The sequence below is a fragment of the Pseudophryne corroboree genome, chromosome 6 (genome assembly GCF_028390025.1).
Source record: "Pseudophryne corroboree isolate aPseCor3 chromosome 6, aPseCor3.hap2, whole genome shotgun sequence".
Classification (NCBI taxonomy): Eukaryota; Metazoa; Chordata; class Amphibia; order Anura; family Myobatrachidae; genus Pseudophryne; species Pseudophryne corroboree.
The window spans coordinates 815,993,414-816,020,098 of NC_086449.1; the positions used below are offsets into that span (position 1 = coordinate 815,993,414).

The following is a 26,685-nucleotide window of genomic DNA, read 5'->3' on the forward strand; positions in this document are numbered from 1 at the left end:
GATGAACATTACCTTCACCTATAGATCTGTGGGGCTCAAATACAAAAGTGTAAAATCTATTTGACCAAGTCACTCTCCTAGTTTGTGTGAATACACCGATTTTAGTTTAAGAGCACAGACTGGCGAGCAGCTTGGGGTGTCAAAAGTTTGGGAGTAGTTAGGTGGAGTAGGGCCATTCTTTGTAGGCTAAGGAGAGGGCACCTAAATGGGTCCACTATTGTACCACCATACTTCTACATCTGGCCTTTGACCAATGCAATAAAAGCCATCAAACACACAAAAAAGCCTCTAAACCCAGGGCATTATGGGAAAGGTCCTCTCCACGAAAGGTAACTAGATGCTACCACGTCCCGCTGTTCCCTCACTTACCAGACACAGATGAGGTTAAACCTATTGGAATGACAGACCTTTATCCTTTAAGTCCCCCTGATCTGTCATAATCCATCCCCCGCACCAGATGTCCGGTCAGCTAGCCGATGACCACCCCACAAGCCATCAGATGTCCCTTGCTACGTGTTCGTACCTTTTGGCGTTAGTGAGGCAGATTATGCGCCCCCTGTTGGCTACACAATCTGCGTTCTCCATTAGCGTAGTCCTCATCTCGTGCTGATAATCTGTTATTTTACACAGGGCTTCTACCGCAGCCACCAGTCCATGCAAGATGCTGCAACACTCTGGGTCTGCGCGGGGATTCGGAGGTCCTATCGTGGCCAAGGCCGACATTAGCTGCGGAAAAAGATATAAAAAAATAAATAAAAAAATAAGAATTTACTTACCGATAATTCTATTTCTCGTAGTCCGTAGTGGATGCTGGGGACTCCGTAAGGACCATGGGGAATAGCGGCTCCGCAGGAGACTGGGCACATCTAAAGAAAGCGTTAGGACTATCTGGTGTGCACTGGCTCCTCCCCCTATGACCCTCCTCCAAGCCTCAGTTAGGATACCGTGCCCGGACGAGCGTACACAATAAGGAAGGATTTTGAATCCCGGGTAAGACTCATACCAGCCACACCAATCACACCGTACAACTTGTGATCTGAACCCAGTTAACAGCATGATAACAGAGGAGCCTCTAGAAAAGATGGCTCACTACAGCAATAACCCGATTTTTTTGGTAACATTAACTATGTACCAGTATTGCAGACAATCCACACTTGGGATGGGCGCCCAGCATCCACTACGGACTACGAGAAATAGAATTATCGGTAAGTAAATTCTTATTTTCTCTAACGTCCTAAGTGGATGCTGGGGACTCCGTAAGGACCATGGGGATTATACCAAAGCTCCCAAACGGGCGGGAGAATGCGGATGACTCTGCAGCACCAAATGAGAGAACTCCAGGTCCTCCTCAGCCAGGATATCAATTTTGTAGAATTTTACAAACGTATTTGCTCCTGACCAAGTAGCTGCTCGGCAAAGTTGTAAAGCCGAGACCCCTCGGGCAGCCGCCCAAGATGAGCCCACCTTCCTTGTGGAGTGGGCATTTACAGATTTTTGGCTGTGGCAGGCCTGCCACAGAATGTGCAAGCTGAATTATACTACAAATCCAACGAGCAATAGTCTGCTTAGAAGCAGGAGCACCCAGCTTGTTGGGTGCATACAGGATAAACAGCGAGTCAGATTTCCTGACTCCAGCCGTCCTGGAAACATATATTTTCAGGGCCCTGACAACGTCTAGCAACTTGGAGTCCTCCAAGTCCCTAGTAGCCGCAGGCACCACAAATAGGTTGGTTCAGGTGAAACGCTGAAACCACCTTAGGGAGAAACTGAGGACGAGTCCTCAATTCCGCCCAGTCCGAATGGAAAATCAGATAAGGGCTTTTTCAGGATAAAGCCGCCAATTCTGACACGCGCCTGGCCCAGGCCAGGGCCAACAGCATGACCACTTTCCATGTGAGATATTTTAACTCCACAGATTTAAGTGGTTCAAACCAATGTGACTTTTGGAACCCAAAACTACATTGAGATCCCAAAGTGCCACTGGAGGCACAAAAGGAGGCTGTATATGCAGTACCCCTTTTACAAACGTCTGAACTTCAGGGACTGAAGCTAGTTCTTTTTGGAAGAAAATTGACAGGGCCGAAATTTGAACCTTAATGGACCCCAATTTCAGGCCCATAGACACTCCTGTTTGCAGGAAATGTAGGAATCGACCCAGTTGAATTTCCTCCGTCGGGCCTTACTGGCCTCGCACCACGCAACATATTTTCGCCAATTGCGGTGATAATGTTTTTGCGGTTACATCCTTCCTGGCTTTGATCAGGATAGGGATGACTTCATCCGGAATGCCTTTTTTCCTTCAGGATCCGGCGTTCAACCGCCATGCCGTCAAACGCAGCCGCGGTAAGTCTTGGAACAGACAGGGTCCTTGCTGGAGCAGGTCCCTTCTTAGAGGTAGAGGCCACGGATTCTCCGTGAGCATCTCTTGAAGTTCCGGTTACCAAGTCCTTCTTGGCCAATCCGGAGCCACGAATATAGTGCTTACTCCTCTCCATCTTATCAATCTCAGTACCTTGGGTATGAGAGGCAGAGGAGGGAACACATACCCTGACTGGTACACCCACGGTGCTACCAGAGCGTCTACAGCTATTGCCTGAGGGTCCCTGGACCTGGCGCAATACCTGTCGAGTTTTTCCCAACGGTTTATAATCATGTGGAAGACTTCTGGGTGAAGTCCCCACTCTCCCGGGTGGAGGTCGTGCTGAGGAAGTCTGCTTCCCAGTTGTCCACTCCCAGAATGAATACTGCTGACAGTGCTATCACATGATTTTCCGCCCAGCGAAGAATCCTTGCAGCTTCTGCCATTGCCCTCCTGCTTCTTGTGCCACCCTGTCTGTTTATGTGGGTGACTGCCGTGATGTTGTCCGACTGGATCAACACCGGCTGACCTTGAAGCAGAGGTCTTGCCATTGTAAATGGCCCTTAGCTTCAGGATATTTATGTGAAGTGATGTCTCCAGGCTTGACCATAAGCCCTGGATATTCCTTCCCTGTGTGACTGCTCCCCAGCCTCGCAGGCTGGCATCCGTGGTCACCAGGACCCAGTCCTGAATGCCGAATCTGCGGCCCTCTAGAAGATGAGCACTCTGCAACCACCACAGGAGGGACACCCTTGTCCTTGGTGATAGGGTTATCCGCTGATGCATCTGAAGATGCGACCCGGACCATTTGTCCAGCAGGTCCCACTGGAAAGTTCTTGCGTGGAATCTGCCGAATGGGATTGCTTCGTAGGAAGCCACCATTTTACCCAGAACCCTTGTGCATTGATGCACTGAGACTTGGCTCGGTTTTAGGAGGTTCCTGACTAGCTCGGATAACTCCCTGGCTTTCTCCTCCGGGAGAAACACCTTTTTCTGGACTGTGTCCAGGATCATCCCTAGGAACAGAAGACAAGTCGTCGGAACCAGCTGCGATTTTGGAATATTGAGAATCCAATCGTGCTGCCGCAACACTACCTGAGATAGTGCTACACCGACCTCCAACTGTTCCCTGGATCTTACCCTTATCAGGGAATTGTCCAAGTAAGGGATAACTAAAATTCCCTTCCTTCGAAGGAATATCATCATTTCGGCCATTACCTTGGTTAAGACCCGGGGTGCCGTGGACCATCCATACGGCAGCGTCTGAACTGATAGTGACAGTTCTGTACCATAAACCTGAGGTACCCTTGGTGAGAAGGGTAAATTTTGACATGAAGGTAAGCATCCTTGATGTCCCGAGACATCATGTAGTCCCCTTCTTCCAGGTTCGCAATCACTGCTCTGAGTGACTCAATCTTGAATTTGAACCTCTGTATGTAAGTGTTCAAAGATTTTAGATTTAGAATCGGTCTCACCGAGCCGTCCGGCTTCGGTACCACAACAGTGTGGAATAATACACCGTTCCCTGTTGCAGGAGGGGTATCTTGATTATCACCTGCTGGGAATACAGCTTGTGAATGGCTTCCAAAACTGTCTCCCTGTCAGAAGGAGACATCGGTAAAGCCGACTTTAGGAAACGGCGAGGGGGAGACGTCTCGAATTCTAATTTGTACCCCTGAGATATCACCTGAAGGATCCAGGGGTCTACTTGCGAGTGAGCCCACTGCGCGCTGAAATTCATTGAGACGGGCCCACCACCGTGCCTGATTCTGCTTGTAAAGCCCCAGCGTATACTGAGGGCTTGGCAGAGGCGGGAGAGGGTTTCTGTTCCTGGGAACTGGCTGATTTCTGCAGCCTTTTTCCTCTCCCTCTGTCACGGGGCAGAAATGAGGAACCTTTTGCCCGCTTGTCCACGAAAAGACTGCGCCTGATAATACGGCGTCTTCTCATGTTGAGAGGCGACCTGGGGTACAAACGTGGATTTCCCAGCTGTTGCCGTGGCCACCAGGTCTGAAAGACCGACCCCAAATAACTCCTCCCCTTAATAAGGCAATACTTCCAAATGCCGTTTGGAATACGCATCACCTGACCACTGACGTGTCCATAACCCTCTACTGGTAGAAATGGACAACGCACTTAGACTTGATGCCAGTCGGCAAATATTCCGCTGTGCATCACGCATATATAGAAATGCATCTTTTAAATGCTCTATAGGCAAAAATATACTGTCCCTATCTAGGGTATCAATATTTTCAGTCAGGGAATCCGACCACGCCAACCCAGCACTGCACATCCAGGCTGAGGCGATTGCTGGTCGCAGTATAACACCAGTATGTGTGTAAATACATTTTAGGATACCCTCCTGCTTTCTATCAGCAGGATCCTTAAGGGCGGCCATCTCAGGAGAGGGTAGAGCCCTTACAAGCGTGTGAGCGCTTTATCCACCCTAGGGGGTGTTTCCCAACGCACCCTAACCTCTGGCGGGAAAGGATATAATGCCAATAACATTTTAGAAATTATCAGTTGTTATCGGGGGAAACCCACGCATCATCACACACCTCATTTAATTTCTCAGATTCAGGAAAACTACAGGTAGTTTTTCCTCACCGAACATAATACCCCTTTTTGGTGGTACTCGTATTATCAGAAATGTGTAAAACATTTTTCATTGCCTCAATCATGTAACGTGTGGCCCTACTGGAAGTCACATTTGTCTCTTCACCGTCGACACTGGAGTCAGTATCCGTGTCGGCGTCTATATCTGCCATCTGAGGTAACGGGCGCTTTAGAGCCCCTGACGGCCTATGAGACGTCTGGACAGGCACAAGCTGAGTAGCCGGCTGTCTCATGTCAACCACTGTCTTTTATACAGAGCTGACACTGTCACGTAATTTCTTCCAACAGTTCATCCACTCAGGTGTCGACCCCCTAGGAGGTGACATCACTATTACAGGCAATCTGCTCCGTCTCCACATCATTTTTCTCCTCATACATGTCGACACAAAAGTACCGACATACAGCACACACACAGGGAATGCTCTGATAGAGGACAGGACCCCACTAGCCCTTTGGGGAGACAGAGGGAGAGTTTGCCAGCACACACCAGAGCGCTATATATATATACAGGGATAACCTTATATAAGTGTTTTTCCCCTTATAGCTGCTGTATAGTTAATACTGCGCCTAATTAGTGCCCCCCTCTCTTTTTTAACCCTTTCTGTAGTGTAGTGACTGCAGGGGAGAGCCAGGGAGCTTCCCTCCAACGGAGCTGTGAGGGAAAATGGCGCCAGTGTGCTGAGGAGATAGGCTCCGCCCCCTTATCGGCGGCCTTATCTCCCGTTTTTCTATGTATTCTGGCAGGGGTTAAATGCATCCATATAGCCCAGGAGCTATATGTGATGCATTTTTTTTGCCATCCAAGGTGTTTTTATTGCGTCTCAGGGCGCCCCCCCCCCAGCGCCCTGCACCCTCAGTGACCGGAGTGTGAAGTGTGCTGAGAGCAATGGCGCACAGCTGCAGTGCTGTGCGCTACCTTGTTGAAGACAGGACGTCTTCTGCCGCCGATTTTCCGGACCTCTTCTGCCTTCTGGCTCTGTAAGGGGGCCGGCGGCGCGGCTCTGGGACCCATCCAAGCTGGGCCTGTGATCGTCCCTCTGGAGCTAATGTCCAGTAGCCTAAGAAGCCCAATCCACTCTGCACGCAGGTGAGTTCGCTTCTCTCCCCTTAGTCCCTCGATGCAGTGAGCCTGTTGCCAGCAGGTCTCACTGAAAATAAAAAACCTAAACTAAAACTTTCACTAAGAAGCTCAGGAGAGCCCCTAGTGTGCACCCTTCTCGTTCGGGCACAAAGATCTAACTGAGGCTTGGAGGAGGGTCATAGGGGGAGGAGCCAGTGCACACCAGATAGTCCTAAAGCTTTCTTTAGATGTGCCCAGTCTCCTGCGGAGCCGCTATTCCCCATGGTCCTTACGGAGTCCCCAGCATCCACTTAGGACTTTAGAGAAATAACATTAAATATACATATTATATCTATATATCAATCTCAGCAGCTTCTGTAACAAGATAAGCTGCTTTATACTCAGAGGGCAATAACTACTAAGTGGCGGGGACATCAATAGGCCAATTTTCGGCAGTTTTGTCCATGGCACTTAAGACAACAGAGCAAAGGGATCAGACCCCAGCCCCGCAATCTGCTGTCTCTCTTAAATGCAAAACCAATGCTTTCAATAATATTGCCACCTGACCACCCACAAACGGGTGTAGTATGTTATGCCAGCGGTCGGGCTCCCGGCGGTCAGAAAACCGATACCGGAATCCCGACCGCCAGCATAACATACAGCTGGGCGAGTGCAAATGGGCCCCTTGCGGTCTCGCCACGCTGCGGGCACGGTGGCATGCCACGCTATCTATTCTCCCTTCAGGGGGGGGGGTTGTGGACCCTCAAGAGGGAGAAAAGCTGTCGGTATGCCGGCGGTCGGGAGCCCGGCCGCCGGCAAACTGAAGACCACCACCCACAAACAAACAAACAGTCAGCGGCTCTGAAAACCCGCCACTTGGTAAATGCAGCCCTGACTGTGCCCCATTTTACCTAACAGCTTTGGAAATATATTTAAAGGACTTCAATTTTCCTAAACAAAAAAACGTGGCAATCTGCGTGCAGTCTGTAGTTAGACAAACGTCTTCCAGCGACTACCTCAATCACACTGCGTTCTGCAGAATATACACTTTTGTCTCTAACATTTATTGTATTACAATGTTTGCTTCGATTTTTCATTTGAAAATGTTACAATAAAGTAATAATAAAAATAAATAAAAAAATAAATAAAAATAGTCATTTTCCAAAAACGGGATTTTAATACCTACCGGTAAATCCCTTTCTCATAGTCCATAAAGGGATACTGGGGTTCACTTAATACGATGGGGTCCAAAGGAGCCAGTGCACTTTAAATTTCTTCAACTGGGTGTGCTGGCTCCTCCCGTCTATGTCCCCTCCCAAAGGCAGTTATAGGTAAAACAGTGCCCAAAGGAGAATGGACATATATGAGAGAAGGAAAATAACAACAAGTGGTGAGATTTACACCAGCACACCATAACAGAAACTTACCAGCAATGGCTGGAACAAAACAGCAACAGCTGAACAGGTATCTTTTGGAAAAGAAAAACCTGCAGACAAGTCAACGCACTGAGGCGGGCGCCCAGTATCCCTTATGGACTACGAGAAAGGGATTTAAGGTGTTCTTCCCCAACCAGGTAGCAGCTCGTCATAGTTGAAAGGCTGAGACTCCATGGGCAGCCTCCCAGGAAGACCCCACGATCTTGTAGTGTGGGCCTTCAGAGACTGTGGAACGGGTAAGGATGCAAATACATAGGCCTGATGGATAGTCAGCCTAATCCAACGAGTAATGGACTGCTCAGAAGCAGGGCAACCCCTTTTTCTGCGCATCATAGAGCACAAACAGGGAATCCGTCTTCCTGATCCGAGCCGTCCTCCCGATATAGATCTTCAAGGCTCGCACAGCATCTAACGACTCCGGAGGAGCAGATGTACCAGAACTTGACGGGACTACAATCGGTTGATTCAAGTGGCATGCAGAGACAAACTTCAGCAGGAACTGCTGTGTAGTCCTGAGCTCAGCTCTGTCTTCGTAAAAGACCAAGTACTGACTTTTACACGGTAAGGCACCCAATTCTGAGACATGCCTCAGAAGAAGCTAGGGCCAGTAACATCACCGTCTTCCACATGAGGTACTTGTCATTTACCGTCAAAGGATCAAACCAGGAGGACTGTAGAAATTCCAACACCACATTCAAGTCCCAGGGTACCGTGGGCGGCACAAATGGAGGTTGTATGCGGAGAACTCCTTCAAGAAGGTCTTAACTTTTGGCAACACTGTCAACTTCTTCTGGGAGAAAACTGAGAGGGCTGAAATCTGGACCTTAAGGGAACCCAGACGTAAGCACTTATCCACACAAGCCTGCAGGAAATTTAAGAAACGTCCTAAGTGGAACGCTGCAGGTGGATATGTGCGTTCCTCGCACCAGGAGACTTATCTCCTCCAGATATGACAATAGTGTTTTGACATCACAGGCTATCTGGCCTGAATCATGGTTGTAATAACCTTCTTGGAAAGGCCTTTGCGAGCTAGGATGTTCCGCTCAACTTCCAAGCCGTCAAACGAAGTCGCCGTAGATCCGGCTAGACGAACGGTCCTTATTGCAGATCTTTTCTCAGTGGCAGAGGCCAAGGGTCTGTCACAGACATGTCCAGAAGATCTGCGTACCACGCCCTCCGAGGCCAATCAGAATGGCCTGGACTCCCTGATTCGTTTGAGCACCCTAGGGAGCAACGGAATCGGAGGAAACAGGTAGACCAACCGATAAGGCCAAGGAGACATCAGCACATCTATTGCCCTCGCCTGAGAGTCCCTGGTTCTTGAGCAATACCAATGAAGCTTCTTGTTGAGCCGAGAAGCCATCATAAAATGAACAATATAGAATGCAACTATACAAGGGAGCGCATATATAAAAATAAACAATTTATTATAGTATTAATATAGACACTATAGTATCATAATAAAAATAAGAATTTACTTACCGATAATTCTATTTCTCATAGTCCGTAGTGGATGCTGGGGACTCCGAAAGGACCATGGGGAATAGCGGCTCCGCAGGAGACTGGGCACAAAGTAAAAGCTTTAGGACTAGCTGGTGTGCACTGGCTCCTCCCCCTATGACCCTCCTCCAAGCCTCAGTTAGGATACTGTGCCCGGACGAGCGTACACAATAAGGAAGGATTTTGAATCCCGGGTAAGACTCATACCAGCCACACCGTACAACTTGTGATCTGAACCCAGTTAACAGCATGATAACAGAAGGAGCCTCTGAAAAGATGGCTCACAACAACAATAACCCGATTTTTGTAACAATAACTATGTACAAGTAATGCAGACAATCCGCACTTGGGATGGGCGCCCAGCATCCACTACGGACTATGAGAAATAGAATTATCGGTAAGTAAATTCTTATTTTCTCTAACGTCCTAGTGGATGCTGGGGACTCCGAAAGGACCATGGGGATTATACCAAAGCTCCCAAACGGGCGGGAGAGTGCGGATGACTCTGCAGCACCGAATGAGAGAACTCCAGGTCCTCCTCAGCCAGGGTATCAAATTTGTAGAATTTAGCAAACGTGTTTTCCCCTGACCAAGTAGCTGCTCGGCAAAGTTGTAAAGCCGAGACCCCTCGGGCAGCCGCCCAAGATGAGCCCACTTTCCGTGTGGAATGGGCTTTTACAGATTTTGGCTGTGGCAGGCCTGCCACAGAATGTGCAAGCTGAATTGTACTACAAATCCAACGAGCAATCGTCTGCTTAGAAGCAGGAGCACCCAGCTTGTTGGGTGCATACAGGATAAACAGCGAGTCAGATTTTCTGACTCCAGCCGTCCTGGAAACAAGTCCCTAGTAGCCGCAGGCACCACAATAGGTTGGTTTAAGTGAAATGCTGAAACCACCTTAGGGAGAAATTGAGGACGAGTCCTCAATTCTGCCCTGTCCGTATGAAAAATTAGGTAAGGGCTTTTATAGGATAAAGCCGCCAATTCTGATACACGCCTGGCTGAAGCCAGGGCTAACAGCATTACCACTTTCCATGTGAGATATTTCAAGTCCACAGTGGTGAGTGGTTCAAACCAATGTGATTTTAGGAATCCCAACACTACATTGAGATCCCAAGGTGCCACTGGAGGCACAAAAGGAGGCTGTATATGCAGTACTCCCTTGACAAACGTCTGAACTTCAGGAACAGAAGCTAGTTCTTTTTGGAAGAATATCGACAGGGCCGAAATTTGAACCTTAATGGACCCTAATTTGAGGCCCATAGACAGTCCTGTTTGCAGGAAATGCAGGAATCGACCCAGTTGAAATTCCTCCATAGGGGCCTTCCTGGCCTCGCACCACGCAACATATTTACGCCAAATACGGTGATAATGTTGTATGGTTACATACTTCCTGGCTTTGATCAGGGTAGGGATGACTTCATCCGGAATGCCTTTTTCCTTCAGGATCCGGCGTTCAACCGCCATGCCGTCAAACACAGCCGCGGTAAGTCTTGGAACAGACATGGTCCCTGCTGGAGCAGGTCCTGTCTTAGAGGTAGAGGCCACGGGTCTTCCGTGAGCATCTCTTGAATTTCCGGGTACCAAGTCCTTCTTGGCCAACCCGGAGCCACGAGTATAGTCTTTACTCCTCTCCTTCTTATGATTCTCAGTACTTTTGGTATGAGAGGAAGAGGAGGGAACACATACACTGACCGGTACACCCACGGTGTTACCAGAGCGTCCACAGCTATTGCCTGAGGGTCCCTTGACCTGGAGCAATATCTGTCCAGTTTTTTGTTGAGGCGAGACGCCATCATGTCCACCTTTGGTTTTTCCCAACGGTTTACAATCATGTGGAAGACTTCTGGGTGAAGTCCCCACTCCCCCGGGTGAAGATCGTGTCTGCTGAGGAAGTCTGCTTCCCAGTTGTCCACTCCCGGAATGAACACTGCTGACAGTGCTATCACATGATTTTCCGCCCAGCGAAGAATCCTTGCCACTTCCGTCATTGCCCTCCTGCTTCTTGTGCCGCCCTGTCTGTTTACGTGGGCGACTGCCGTGATGTTGTCCGACTGGATCAATACTGGCTGACCCTGAAGCAGAGGCCTTGCCTGACTTAGGGCATTGTAAATGGCCCTTAGTTCCAGGATATTTATGTGAAGTGACGTTTCCATGCTTGACCACAAGCCCTGGAAATTTTTTCCCTGTGTGACTGCTCCCCAGCCTCTCAGGCTGGCATCCGTGGTCACCAGGACCCAATCCTGAATGCCGAATCTGCGGCCCTCTAGGAGATGAGCACTCTGTAACCACCACAGGAGAGACACCCTTGTCCTTGGAGACAGGGTTATCCGCTGATGCATTTGAAGATGCGATCCGGACCATTTGTCTAGCAGATCCAACTGAAAAGTTCTTGCGTGGAATCTGCCGAATGGAATCGCTTCGTAAGAAGCCACCATCTTTCCCAGGACCCTTGTGCACTGATGCACTGACACCTGGCCTGGTCTTAGGAGTTTCCTGACTAGGTCGGATAACTCCCTGGCTTTCTCTTCCGGGAGAAACACCTTTTTCTGTACTGTGTCCAGAATCATCCCTAGGAACAGCAGACGTGTCGTCGGAATCAGCTGCGATTTTTGAATATTTAGAATCCATCCGTGCTGTCGTAGTACTATTTGAGATAGTGCTACTCCGACCTCTAACGTTTGGAATCCGCATCCCCTGACCACTGTCGCGTCCATAATCCTCTTCTGGCAGAAATGGACATCGCACTTACTCTTGATGCCAGAGTGCAAATGTCTCTCTGTGCATCTCGCATATATAGGAATGCATCCTTTAAATGCTCTATAGTCAATAATATATTGTCCCTGTCCAGGGTATCAATATTTTCAGTCAGGGAATCCGACCAAGCCACCCCAGCACTGCACATCCAGGCTGAGGCGATTGCTGGTCGCAGTATAACACCAGTATGAGTGTATATACTTTTAAGGATATTTTCCAGCCTCCTATCTGCTGGCTCCTTAAGGGCGGCCGTTTCTGGAGACGGTAACGCCACTTGTTTTGATAAGCGTGTGAGCGCCTTATCCACCCTAGGGGGTGTTTCCCAACGAGCCCTAACATCTGGTGGGAAGGGATATAGTGCCAATAATTTTTTAGAAATTAGCAGTTTTTTGTCGGGGGTAACCCACGCTTCATCACACACTTCATTCAATTCATCTGATTCAGGAAAAACTACGGGTAGTTTTTTCACACCCCACATAATACCCCTTTTTGTGGTACTTGCAGTATCAGAGATGTGCAAAACCTCCTTCATTGCCGTGATCATGTAACGTGTGGCCCTACTGGAAAATACGTTTGTTTCTTCACCGTCGACACTGGAGTCAGTGTCTGTGTCCGTGTCGACCCACTGAGGTAACGGGCGTTTAATAGCCCCTGACGGTGTTTGAGACGCCTGGACAGGCACTAACTGAGCTGCCGGCTGTCTCATGTCGTCAACAGTTTTCTGTAACGTGCCGACACTGTCACGTAATTCCTTAATTACGGCCATCCATTCAGGTGTCGACTCCCTAGGGGGTGACATCACCATTATAGGCAATTGCTCCGCCTCCACATCATTTTCCTCCTCATACATGTCGACACACACGTACCGACACCCAGCACACACACAGGGAATGCTCTGATAGAGGACAGGACCCACTTAGCCCCTTGGGGAGACAGAGGGAGAGTTTGCCAGCACACACCAGAGCGCTATATATGTATAGGGACAACCTTACAATAAGTGTCTATCCCTTATAGCTGCTTATATCTGTTATTTTGCCAAATAAGTGCCCCCCTCTCTTTTTTACCCTGTTTCTGTAGTTGCAGGATGCAGGGGAGATTCTGGGAGCCTTCCTACCAGCGGAGCTGTGTGGGAAAAATGGCGCTGTGTGCTGAGGAGATAGGCCCCGCCCCCTTCACGGCGGGCTCTTCTCCCGCTTTTTTCTGGAAAACTGGCAGGGGTTAAATACATCCATATAGCCCAGGAGCTATATGTGATGTATTTTTTGCCAAAAAAGGTAAATTCATTGCTTCCCAGGGCGCCCCCCCCCAGCGCCCTGCACCCTCAGTGACCGAAGTGTGAAGTGTGCTGAGAGCAATGGCGCACAGCTGCAGTGCTGTGCGCTACCTTATGAAGACAGGAAAGTCTTCTGCCGCCGATTTATGGACCTCTTCTTGCTTCAGCATCTGTAAGGGGGCCGGCGGCGCGGCTCCGGGACCCATCCATGGCTGGGCCTGTGATCGTCCCTCTGGAGCTAATGTCCAGTAGCCTAAGAAGCCCAATCCACTCTGCACGCAGGTGAGTTCGCTTCTTCTCCCCTTAGTCCCTCGATGCAGTGAGCCTGTTGCCAGCAGGTCTCACTGAAAATAAAAAACCTATTTAAACTTTTACTCTAAGCAGCTCAGGAGAGCCACCTAGATTGCACCCTTCTCGTTCGGGCACAAAATCTTAACTGAGGCTTGGAGGAGGGTCATAGGGGGAGGAGCCAGTGCACACCAGCTAGTCCTAAAGCTTTTACTTTGCGCCCAGTCTCCTGCGGAGCCGCTATTCCCCATGGTCCTTTCGGAGTCCCCAGCATCCACTAGGACGTTAGAGAAACATAACAATGTAACCACATCAAATGACTTTAACCATTCTATGTGCCGACACTCTGCTAAATGGTAATGCAATCCCAATTGTAAGAAATCAGAATATAGCCTGATTTAGGCAACAATGTCTCTCCACTTTTAAGCCGTATAAGAATAAATATGCCCGACGGTGTTTTGCAGTAGTTTTCACCAGTAGATTTACATACCCCACTGTGTCCTTAGTCCGGACGAATGCTGCGGAACACTACCGAACCCTATAGCACAAGGGTAACGGCAGGCAGATGGGTAGCAGAGACGGGGCGGCGGGCGGCCGTACAGGCAACAGAGAATCCCGTGCTGAGAAGGTGAAGTTGCAGGCGGCAGTGAGAGTGGAGGACAGCAGATGACAGCCGCGAAGCAGACTGCAAGTCCTGGGACATGGCAAAGCTAAGAGGCACTAACGGTCCGTACCAGATGTTACAAGTTGGTAGGCTGATCCGTCAATAATGATGTGGCTCCCACCTTGACGCGTTTCTCCGGCGTGGGGAAATGCCGGTTTCTTCAGAAGGCATCATGTCTGTGGGCAGCCCTACAAGTCGATGATCTGTTGAAACACCTGTTGGTGGAGACCCCACTATCCTGAGTGGAGATCGTGGCGACTGAGGAAATCCGCCTCCCAGTTATCCACCCCCAGAATGAAGATGGCAGACATCGCTTTTGCGTTTCTTTCTGCCCAGAGGAGTATTTTTTTGAAATTCTTTATTTTTGCGTGGTCAGGTACATAAAGAAGGCATTCTAGGAGTACAAGGGACATATGGCCAACATAGCCAGTGTCCAAAATAGACCACAGTTTTCCAGTGAGTAACAGGGTTAATTGGTATGGGAAAAACAATCAAGTTCAAACATGGGAATCGGGGGGGGGGGGGGGGGGAGAAGAGAAACAGGGGGGGGGGGGGGGAAATAACCACATTTGTAACCATGCATAATATAAGTCTTGAGAACAGGACGGTCATAATAGGGGGGGGAGGAAACGGAGAAGAGACACGGACAGAGAGGGTAATAGGAGGAAGAGATAATTGAGAAAGATAGGAGATGAGATAAGGAGGAATGTCAAAGGGAGAAGTAAGTGGGTGCCCATGGGTCTACGGGAGGAGCTGGAGCAGGTGGAGGGAGCCGGCTAACCACGTTCAGCGGCGAGCCAGGGAGCCCAGACCCGCTCGAAGACGTGGCCCCGGTCGTGGAGGTAATAGGTTATCTTTTCCATTGAGGCGATGTGCCAGATTTTAGCTTTGAGGGATAGTAGGGAGGGTGGTAAGGGGTTCTTCCAGTTGAGGGCGATCAGTGATTTAGCTGCGGCTAGAATGTGTGAGGTCAGCTTTTGGGAGAATTTATTGAGGAGTGGGGGGGGATAACACAGTAAGGAGACCCAAGGGTCTTTCATTACAGGGGATTCTAGAAGTGAGTTGAGGAGGGAGTGGACCAGATCCCAGAAGGGGACGATAACCGGGCAGGTCCACCATATGTGGAGCATAGTACCTCTCTCCCCACAGTTCCTCCAGCAGGCTGGAGAGGAGGACGGGAAAAATTTGTTAAGACGGTCGGGGGTATAGTACCAGCGGTAATAAACTTTGTAGGCCGTTTCCTTAAAGGCGGTGGCAATAGAGCTTTTAGCAATCCCTAGTCTCATGTCCTCCCAATCCTGAGTTTCAGGTGGGGGCCCGAGGTCCCGTTCCCATGCAAGTTCATGGGGCCGGGATAGGGGCAGGGAAAAATCCAGTAGGAGAGAGTAAAGTTGGGAGATTGTGCCTTTGGAGGAGTGGGAGTTGACACATAGGGATTCAAAGGGAGTAAGGGCACGGAGTAAGGCGGTGGAAGGGAGGGAGGTTAAAAAGTGGCGTATTTGTAAGAATTGAAAGGGGTTGAGTGGCTGTGAGGGGGTTTTCTGCTGGAGGTCCGGGAGGGACAGCCATTGGCCTCGATCGGCAAAGTCGATTGGGAATTTAAGGCCCAGAGTTATCCACGTCCGGGATCTCGTAGCTGAGAGTCCGGAGGGAAACATGGGGTTCTGCCAGATGGGGGTTAAGGGTGAGGGTGTAGTAGTGAGACCCCACTTCAGAGAGAGGGTGTCCCAGGTTTTGAGGTTGAATCTGATGGTGGGAAGAAGTTTAGAGGTTGGGGGTCGAGAGGCAGAGGGGAGTCCCCATAGGGGGGTCAGATCTGGGATGCCAATGAAGGCTGCTTCGATGTCCAGCCAAGAAACCGATCCTGGAGGAGCGTAGGAAGTGACAATGTGGGATAAGTGGGAGGCGAGGTAGTATAATTTGACATCGGGAAGTCCTCTGCCTCCCATGGAGGTTGCTCTTTTCAGGGTGTTGGCAGCAATGCGGGGAGGTCTGTGGTTCCAAATAAAGCGCACAAGGGCTCGTTGGATATTGCGGAGGAAGGGGGCCGGGACCGCCACAGGGAGAGTCTGGAAAAGGTAGAGCCATTTGGGGATTATGGTCATTTTAACTGCTATGATCCTGCCCAGCCACGAGATGAAGAGACTGTTCCAAGAGGTCAGGTCGGCTAGTGTGTTGGTAAGAAGGGGTGGGAAGTTTTCCCGGAAGAGGGAGTCGTAACGCGGGGTTAGGTATATCCCTAGGTATTTTATCTTTGAGGGTTGCCATTTAAATTTAAAATTGGTGCGAAGGGACTCCGCCTGGTGTTGGGGGATATGTAGCATCATGGCCTCAGATTTGGAGTAGTTGATCTTGTAGCCTGAGATGAGGCTATAGGCTTGTAGAACCGAGAATAGGTTTGGGAGTGAAATAAGGGGCTGGGTCAGGGAGAGTAGGATGTCATCTGCGAAGAGGGAGATTTTGGGATCTGTGGGGCCTACCTTTATTCCGTGTATATCTGGATGTGTTCTAATTTGAGAGGCAAGGGGTTCTATAATAAGGGCAAATATTAGGGGGGAGAGGGGGCAGCCCTGACGTGTGCCATTGGAGATGCTAAGTGGGGTGGATGGGGTACCATTGATAAGGACGGTGGCCGAGGGGGTGGAGTATAATGCTAGGATGCTGGTGAGGAAGCCACCGGACAAGCCATAGGCCTCCAAGGTGGGTCTCAAGAAGTCCCAGGAGATCCGGTCAAATGCTTTTTCGGCATCTAAGGAAAGCATGATCGTGGGGCATCTCCTGGAATTAGAGATATGTATAAGGTCAATGGCACGTCCGGTGTTGTCTCTTGCCTGGCGGCCCGGGATAAAGCCTACTTGGTCGTAGTGAACAAGGGAAGGGAGGTATGGGTTAAGACGGTTGGCCAGGATCTTAGCGAAGATTTTCAGGTCTAGGTTCAGGAGGGATATGGGGCGATAGCTTGCGCAATTAAGGGGGTCCTTGCCTTCTTTGGGGATCACCACAATTCTAGCCTCTAGCATCTCAGGGGGAAAAGGGTCGCCTTGGACAATCCCGTTGAAGAGAGAGTGTAGGTGGGGGGAGAGAAGGGCAGAGAATTTCTTGTAGTAGAGAGCGGTGAACCCATCTGGGCCCGGAGATTTGCCGGTTTTTTGCATGAGTATAGTCTGGGTGATTTCTTCCACCGTAATCTCACCGTTGAGAAGGTCCAAGGCGTCCGGGGGTAGTCTGGGTAGTTTAGAAGCAGAGAGAAAGTGGGAGATAAGGTCGGATCGAGGTTGGGGGGAAGAGCCCGGTGGAGGGGGCGGAAGGTTGTATAGGTCGGTGTAGTAGGATTGGAAGGCAGCTCTAATGGCTGTGGGGTCCTGAATAAGTTGGTTGAGAGAGTTTCTGATAGTGACAATGTTGGTTTTGGCTCTTGTGGAGCGGAGTCGAGCCGCCAGGATCCTGTCCGCCTTGTCACCCTTCTCATAAAAGGACTGGCGAAGCCACTTAAGGCGCTTGGCCACCCGTGTAGTAAGAAGAAGATCGAGTTCCGCTTTAATGGTGCGAAGTTCGGACAAGACCGCCTGGTCGGAAGACGCCTTGTGTTGGGTCTCAAGTGCATGGAGTGTAATGGAGAGCCTGTTGTATTGGGAAAGGGATTGCTTTTTAGCTTTTGAGGCTAGGCTGATGAGGTGTCCTCGAAGGACAGCCTTGTGCGCCAGCCAGAGGGTGGGTCTAGAAATATCGGGGGAGTCATTTAAGGTGAAATAATCAGAGATTTTGTCTTGGAGATGGGACTTTGTCTCAGGGTTGTGTAGGAGGGAATCGTTGAGGCGCCATGTCATAGGGCGAGGACGGGAAGCCAGACCTGCGAGGTCGCAGGAGATGGGGGCGTGGTCGGACCAGATCAGTGGGTGGATATGGGCATCGCGGAGGTTCAAAGCAAGATCATGACTGAGCAGGACCATATCAATGCGGGAGTAGGAGTTATGCGGGGCAGAGTAGAAGGTGTAGTCGCGGGCAGAGGGGTCTTTTATCCTCCAGGAGTCGTAGAGAAGTTGGGATCGCATGAGTCGGAGGAGGGATCTAGAGCGAAGGGAGTCTGACGGGGAAGGAGTAGGGGGAAAGGTAGAGCGGTCTAGCTGTGGATTGAGAACGGAGTTGAAGTCACCTGCAAGTATAAGGTCGCCCTGTCGGACTCGAGTGAGGAGATTATCTATCCTTGTAAAAAACCGTTCCTGTCGCTGATTAGGGGCGTAAACATTAACCAGGGTGCATATATTATTGTTGAGTTTACCCACTAGGACAAGGAATCGGCCGTCTTTGTCAGCATGAGAGTCTAGGAGTTCAAAAGACAGGTGGCGGGCAATTAAGATCGCTACTCCACGTTTTTTGGCTAGGTGATCGCAGGCATGAAAGGAAACGGGAAATGGTTTACATTGCAGGGTAGGGTGAGATTCGTGCACGAAGTGAGTTTCCTGTAGGAAAATCAAATCGCCTCTATGGTGTTTAAGGGAGGCAAATAGCTTGCCTCTCTTTTGAGGGCTGTTCAAGCCCTTCACATTATGGGAGAGTACCCGGAGACCCATGGGCAGGCAGCAGTGAGGTGGTCGGATTTGAAAGGGCGGGAGTGGTTGGGGGTGGAGAAGGGGGAGGGGGAGACAGATCGAAGATATATGAAATGAGAGAGAGTGTGGTCAGAGGAGGGGTGGTAGGGGAAGAGGACCGGAGGGGGTGGGGGGGTGGTTGGTCGTCTGGCGGAGGAGGCCAGGACCGGTAAAGCTGACAAGGGGAAGGAATACTAGGCGTTGGGGAAGCACCTAGGTCAGCGGTAGGGCCCGGGGCCCTGTGGGGGCGCGGCATGGGGCCCCGATCGCGGGTCACGAGCCGCTCGGGGAAAGACAGGAGGCAAGCCTCCCCTGGGGGTACCTGAGGGAGAGAGCTGGAGAGAAGACAGGAAGAGATGATAGCCGGAGCGCCCGCCCCAAGGGGCGGAGAATAGGAGGAGGGGGAGGAGGGGAAAGAGTGGGTCAAGTATCTGCATGGGAACATATCAAGAGAGTAACTTTTGAATATGTGGGCAGTTAGACATTTAAACTACCAAACGATGTAACATTTCAATAGAGGATAACAACAATATTATTGTGAAGCAACCGAGGGGTCAGGAGGTAAGGTCACTAAGAACCTAAGGTAATGTAGCACTTCAGGTGGGGGGGTACGACCAGAAGTGATCGTCCCAATTCAATGTAGGGTGCTGTAGCGTAGAGAGGTGAGAGTTCTCAGGGCACTGGAGGTGGGGCCTGGGAGGCCCCGGAGGACGGCACCGTGAACCACTCAGAACGAGGAGACCGAAGTGAATCTCGCTGTGTCCGTGGTGGGAGGCGTGGAGAGTGGACATCTTGGTCAGGAACGGGGATGCCCAGTTTGGAGAGGAGTGTTTGGGCCTCAGGTTGGTCTCTAGCTGTGAGGAGCTTCCCTTGGTGCCACACTAAGATCCGGAAAGGGAAACCCCAACGGTACTTCACGTTGTGACGGGAGAGCAGGGAAGTGATGGGTTTGAAGTCCCTGCGTTTAGCTAAGGTTAGCGGGGATAAATCCTGAAAAATCTGGAGTGGGGTGTTTTGGAAAGTCACAGATCCCAGCCGTCGGGCCTCCCTCATAACGGCCTCCTTTGCAGTGAAGTAGTGCATTCGGAGAATGACATCTCTGGGCTGAGAAGAGTCCTGGGAGCGCGGCCGCAAGGCCCGGTGGGCTCGGTCCAGGAGGAGATGTTCCTCGGGGGTGTCGGGCGATAGGTGTGCGAAAAGGCGTTTAAGGTAGAGTTCAAGATGAGATGCCTCGACCTCCTCAGGGATACCCCGAATCCTCATATTATTTCTCCTTGCTCTATTGTCTTGGTCCTCGTTCTCCTCCCGGAGGTGGGCAACATCCTGACGGAGTTGATGCAACTCGGTCTCTGCTGTTTGCTGGAACGTTACCACCTCTTCGACTCTTCTTTCGAGTTGGTCAGTTCTGGAGCCGATATCGGCTATATCGGATTTCAGGGAGTGTAGAGCTTGGACTGAGGACTTAATGTCCCGCATCTCCTTAAGGAGGGAGAGGAAGTCCTTACGGGTGAGGGGCGTGAGATCGTCATCTTCGGCCTCCGATTCGGAGGGGGCCTGAGAGGGGCCGGGATTGTCAGGCCTGTTCGTGGCTGGGGTGCCTTTTTTGGTCAGAAATGGTGTGAGGTCGGACCCCTGGTATTTTTTGTTACCCCTGGTCATCTTGGGGGCGTAGGGGGGTAGGTGGAAAGTAGGGTGAGGAATGGGGGTGGCGCTCCCGCTATGAGGCTCAGGGCCAGGGAAGGTGACTCGGGGGCCTTAAGGAGACATTACGGTGTGGTCATCAGCCGAGCCCGGCAGATGGAGTCCGCCCAGGGAGGACCACGAGAGCAGAGGGAGGGCACCCCGGCCCGGACTGGAGAGTGTGAGTCCGAAGTCGCAGGAGAGGGGATCCCGGAGACTATCTCCACCGCTCGGGGACCACAGGGACGCGTCCCGGGCACGGACCAGCCGGCGATCGGGGCAGCCCTGGGGCGGGGACCCGGCGGGGGAGAGGACCGCAGGGTGATGTGAAAGCGGCTCCCAGGTGGGTGCCAGTGGAGGCCTCGGTGGAGTTTAGGTGGATGGAGGCAGAAGGGACCACGGTCCCAGAGACTCACCAAGCGGCCGCCGCTGGAGCGGGTTGCAGAGAGCCGGAGGTTGAGGGTGGTCCAAGCCGGCACCTCCCAAGAGAGCGTATAGGGGCTTCGAGGTGGGTGGCAGGGGTGGAGGAGATCCCTTCAGTCTCAGGAGGGGCACAGAGCCAGTGATTGATTGAGGTCGCAGGAGAGGGGGGATGGAGCTGCGGGTCTGAGTGTTGGGTGCGGGGTATGATAATCGCCGCACGCAGCCGCTAGAGCTATTCCGTCGGCCTTTCTCTGGAGTAGGTGCTGGCTTCAGGAGATAGGAGAACAGGCAGGGTTATAGAGATATAAGTATAGTGGCTGAGTTGACTATACCAGTATTCGCCACAAGAGGGAGCCTTAGTTACAGCCAGCACCAGTCAGGGAGTTTGATGGGTGCTTTGCCAGTCCCAAGATGGCCGCCGCTTATCAGTGAGAGTTAGGTCCACCGGAGGACTCCCAGTCGTCGATCCCCGCCAGCGGGGGAAGAGATCTTGCTAGATCTTGCTTGCAGTGTTGTGTGAGACGGGGGAGGAAGGGCAGGCGCCTGGAGAGGTCGGGAATCGGCCAGGTAAAGTCTAGAGGCCGGGCGGCGCCAACCGCAAGATGGCCGCCGGCTGCCAGCCAGACACTTCTCGGCCCTTACCTCCCGCCGATCGTCCGGTCCCTGGTCTCCTGCGAGGATCAGCGCCCGGTGGGTGAGTCCCCCAGTGCCAGGGAGAGCCTTTCAGGTGGGTGGGAGAGTCTGCAGGGTCGCCGAACCGGGTCCCAGGAAACGCCGGCACAGCTCCAAAATCGAGGCCCCGGCTTCTGGGGTGGAGGTAGGCCGCAATCCGCAGGGGGCAACGCAGGGCCCCCCCGATTCCGCAGCTTCTTCCTCCAGGTGCTGGGTGTAGTGGTGGGGCTTAGGGGACTAGTCCCTTGTCGGTGGGCCTCCAAATCTGGTCAAAAAGTGGGTTTTGATACAGTGCCAGCCGGAGCTCAGCAGAGACCCGACCTTCCTCTATGCTAGCCAGGCCACGCCCCCAGAGGAGTATTTTTGACACCTCTCGCATGCAGGCTCTGTTTTTTGTCCCTCCTTGTCGATTTATGTAAGCCACCGCGGTGGCGTTGTCCGACTGAACTTGGATCGCCCGATCCCAGAGCAGAGGAGAGGTCTGAAGCAGAGCATTGTAGATCGCCCAAATCCTGAATCCCAAAACGGTGACCTTCCAGCAGGTTTGAGGACTGTAGCCACCACAGGAGGGATATTCTGGCCTGAGGGGACAGACATATTATCCAGTGAATCTGAAGATGTGATCCGGACCACTTGCTCAGGAGATCCAATTGAAACGTTCTGGCATGGAACCTTCAATATTGAATGGCCTCGTATGAGGCTACCATCTTTCCCAACAATTTTATGCAAAGATGAATGGATACCAGAGTAGGCCGTAGGACCAGTCGTACCATCTCCTGGAGTGTCTTTGCTTTGTCCTCCGGGAAGAACACTTTCTGAGCCACAGTATCCAGAAACATTCCCAGGAACAGGAGCCGCTGAGAAGGCTCCAGGTGGGACTTCTGTAAATTGAGGATCCACCCATGTTGTGACAGCAGCTGAATAGTGCGGTCTATATTGAGCAGGAGAAGCTCCCTGGATCTCGCTTTTATCAAGAGATCATCCAGGTAAGAGACAACATTGACCCCCTGGACTCTGAGCTGGAACATCATCTCCACCATCACCTTTGTGAAGACCCTCCGAGCTGTGGACAGGCCGAAAGGTAGTGCCTGGAACTGGTAGTGATTGTTCAGCAGGGCAAACCGTAGGCAAGCCTGATGAAGCGGCCAAATTGGGATATGAAGATAAGCGTCCATTATATCCAGAGAAACCATGAACTCCCATTCTTCCAGGCCTGCAATCACTGCTCTCAAGGATTCCATCTTGAACTTGAAAACCTTCAGGCAAGGGTTCAAGGATTTCAGATTCAGAATGGGCCTTACCGAACCGTCCGGTTTTGGTACCACAAACAGGTTGGTGTAGTAACCCTTTCCTTGTTGTACTGGAACAATGACCTGGGACTGGACCGACTTTAGGATGGCCTGTTGCAGCATAACCCGTATATCCTCCAAAACTGGTAAGCTGATTTGAAAAATTGTTGTGGAGGAGCGCTGTCGAACTCCAGCTTGTAGCCCTGGGAAATGAGGTCCTTTACCCAGGTATCCTGGCAGGAGCCTTCTCAGATGCGGCTTTTTAGCGAGGCGGGAGACTGATACATCTACAGCTGGGGTTTCTTACAAATTTTTCCAAATGGAAAAGAGCGTAAAACCTCCTTATAACCTAATATCTTTTATCAGGATTTTTCCAGGCTTGTTTAAAAACCTCATCTAGTTCCGGTGAATCAGGGAAGACGACACTGAGCTTTTTCTGTGCTAGGAAAAATTACTGCGGTGCAGCAGCCTCTTCCAAAGGGCTCAAAACCCTGTGCAGAAGTGGAATCTTCTATATCAGGTTCCAATTCCTCCCCCTCCTCCTGAATTTTCTCATCAGATTCTGAGAGTAGAGCAGGCAGCCCACGTTTAGGGAGGGGTTGCTGTCTTTTATCAGCTAGGTCTGCAACAGCCTGTTGCAGTTGCTGTGTTGTCTGTTTATTAGCATTGAGCTGAGAGGACATGTCTGCCATCATAGTTTTTATGGCACCGAGCCAGGATGTCTCCTGACCCTCCCCCCCAGTCTCCACACTAACTTGGGAAGACTGACTGCATTGGTCACACGATAGGGAACCAGTTGTTGCAGGGGAGAACCTGGTGTGACAAACCTTGCATAATGAGTGTTTGACCATAATGACCGTAAACAACACTCACACAGACAAGTACAATAACAAGCCTGCCCTTACTACGTGCGAGATGGAGATCTAGAGTGAGAGGAGGACAGCACACCCCAGCCTGTCAGACTCAGTAAATCTGCATGCTGAATATATTTATATCACAGTAGAACCGGATTATTTGTCCTTTTCGCGGCGTGCTGCGATTGTTACCACCAAGGCGCAGTGCCCCGCTGAACTAACCACCTCTCAGGACGGTGGTCCTGCAGCGGGGAAGCGGCTCTGACACCTTACAGAGGCCGGCAGACCGCCCTCCCCACCCAGTGCAGGTATACTGTTGCCCAAACAGTATACCAAAAATAATCTGAAGAAAAAATCCTCTGGAGCTGCAGAGTGTGCATCCTCTCCTGAGGGCACTTTTCTCTAAGCTACCTGTGGGAGGGGGCATAGATGGGAGGGGAGGGGAGGAGACAGCACACCCAGTTGAAGAAATTTAAAGTGCACCGGCTCCTTTGGACCCCATCGTATTAAGTGAACCAGTATCCCTTATGGATGCTAGAGAAATAATCACAATATTTAATCTTTAAACTTTTGTTTGAAACATTATAAAGATTCCCGATGTCTTTTTTAGACTGCAATACTACCCAGGACAATCTATGGAAGAGGAGAACATCATGGGAAATGAAGTGTTTGTACAATCTGCCTTTCTACTTTCAATGAGAGAACGCCCACCTCAATATCCTGAGCCTCCCATGCCTACTACCTGGCTGTCACCCTTGGCTCTGCCCTCTAGCTGTACTATGCATATCTAGCCTCACTCCCAGCCTGGCCGTCACCACCTGACAAATCCTGCTATTAGGTCGTCCTTTCCTTTTTTTCCCCCCAAGACGCAATCAAAACTATCTATTCTCTCATCGTCTCCCGCCCGGACTACTGGAAGCTCCTCCTATCTGGTATTACTCTCATCCAGCTCTACTAGCATCGACCCGTCCAAAATGCAGCAGCAGGACTGATCTTCCTCTATCTCCGCTGTTTGTGGATCATCTATAATCAGCGCCTTTACCTCTGCCAAATTCTGGTCTTCGTGAGTCCATGAATTCAATATTCGGGAACAGGAGTCACTAACGATGAAATTCACCTACGGTATGACCAAACAAAATAATTTTAGTTTCTTAAGGAAGTAAAATTCTATTACATAAATCCAAAGAAAGACTGCAGTATAATAGAAATAAATAATGTAACAATTTAATACGTTTTGTTAGCAGACTATTAATATGACCACAGCCAGAGTTAGGTGTTATGCTACACAGACAAAACAGGAAGCGGTTGTAGAACTGCAGGTCCCAGCATACCACCCGGCAACCGTTGCTACACTGCAAATTCCCTGTAGCATTATAGGCCAGCATAAGTGTTTGTCTAATGAATGCATGCTGGGATGGACTAAGCAATGAGAGGAGAGTTTTAATTACAAAAAAATAAAAAAAAATAAGAATTTACTCACCGGTAATTCTATTTCTCGTAGTCCGTAGTGGATGCTGGGGACTCCGTAAGGGCCATGGGGAATAGACGGCTCCGCAGGAGACTGGGCACATCTAAAGAAAGATTTAGGACTATCTGGTGTGCACTGGCTCCTCCCCCTATGACCCTCCTCCAAGCCTCAGATAGGACACTGTGCCCGGAAGAGCTGACACAATAAGGAAGGATTTTGAATCCCGGGTAAGACTCATACCAGCCACACCAATCACACCGTATAACTCGTGATAGGAACCCCGGTTAACAGTATGATAACCACGGAGCCTCTGAACAGATGGCTCGCAATAACCCGATTTGTGTAACAATAACTATTTACAAGTATTGCAGACAATCCGCACTTGGGATGGGCGCCCAGCATCCACTACGGACTACGAAAAATAGAATTACCGGTGAGTAAATTCTTATTTTCTCTGACGTCCTAGTGGATGCTGGGGACTCCGTAAGGACCATGGGGATTATACCAAAGCTCCCAAACGGGCGGGAGAGTGCGGATGACTCTGCAACACCGAATGAGAGAACTCCAGGTCCTCCTCAGCCAGGGTATCAAATTTGTAGAATTTTGCAAACGTGTTTGCCCCTGACCAAGTAGCAGCTCGGCAAAGTTGTAAAGCCGAGACCCCTCGTTCAGCCGCCCAAGATGAGCCCACCTTCCTTGTGGAATGGGCTTTTACAGATTTAGGCTGCGGTAGTCCCACCGCAGAATGCACCAGCTGAATAGTGCTACAAATCCAGCGCGCGATAGTCTGCTTAGAAGCAGGAGCACCCAGTTTGTTGGGTGCATACAGGATAAACAGCGAGTCAGTTTTCCTGACTCCAGCCGTCCTGGAAACATAAATTTTCAGGGCCCTGACAACGTCCAGTAACTTGGAATCGTGCAAGTTCCTAGTAGCCGCAGGCACCACAATAGGCTGGTTCAAGTGAAACGCTGATACCACCTTCGGGAGAAACTGAGGACGAGTCCTCAACTCTGCCCTATCCATATGGAAAATCAGATAAGGGCTTTTATAGGACAAAGCCGCCAATTCTGACACACGCCTGGCCGAAGCCAGGGCCAACAGCATGACCACTTTCCATGTGAGATATTTCAAATCCACAGTCTTAAGTGGTTCAAACCAATGTGAATTCAGGAACTCCAAAACCACATTGAGATCCCAAGGTGCCACTGGGGGCACAAAAGGAGGTTGAATATGCAGAACTCCTTTGACAAAAGTCTGAACTTCAGGCAGTGAAGCCAGTTCTTTCTGGAAGAAAATCGACAGGGCCGAAATCTGGACCTTAATGGACCCCAATTTGAGGCCCAACGTCACCCCTGCTTGCAGGAAATGCAGGAATCGACCCAGTTGAAATTCCTCCGTTGGGGCCTTCCTGGCCTCACACCAAGCAACATATTTCCGCCAAATGCGGTGATAATGTTTTGCGGTGACATCCTTCCTGGCTTTGATCAGGGTAGGGATGACTTCCTCCGGAATGCCCTTTTCCTTCAGGATCCGGTGTTCAACCGCCATGCCGTCAAACGTAGCCGCGGTAAGTCTTGGAACAGACAGGGCCCCTGCTGCAGCAGGTCTTGTCTGAGCGGCAGAGGCCAAGGGTCCTCTGAAAGCATCTCTTGAAGTGCCGGGTACCAAGCTCTTCTTGGCCAGTCCGGAACCACGAGTATAGTTTTCACTCCTCGCCTTCGTATTATTCTCAGTACCTTGGGAATGAGAGGCAGAG

General features: G+C 50.7%; 1 protein-coding gene across 2 annotated transcripts in view; it reads right to left on the minus strand.

The window, feature by feature from the left end:
* INTS13 (integrator complex subunit 13) overlaps positions 1–26,685 on the minus strand; it is a 67,760-nt gene that overhangs the window by 32,428 nt on the left and 8,647 nt on the right. For both annotated transcript variants that reach the window (XM_063929108.1, XM_063929107.1), the window contains exons 3-4: positions 24,503–24,577; positions 524–726 (exon numbers count right to left, since the gene is read on the minus strand). In XM_063929108.1, coding sequence (XP_063785178.1) covers positions 524–726; positions 24,503–24,577 — 278 coding nt within the window. The remainder of the gene's footprint in view (positions 1–523; positions 727–24,502; positions 24,578–26,685) is intronic.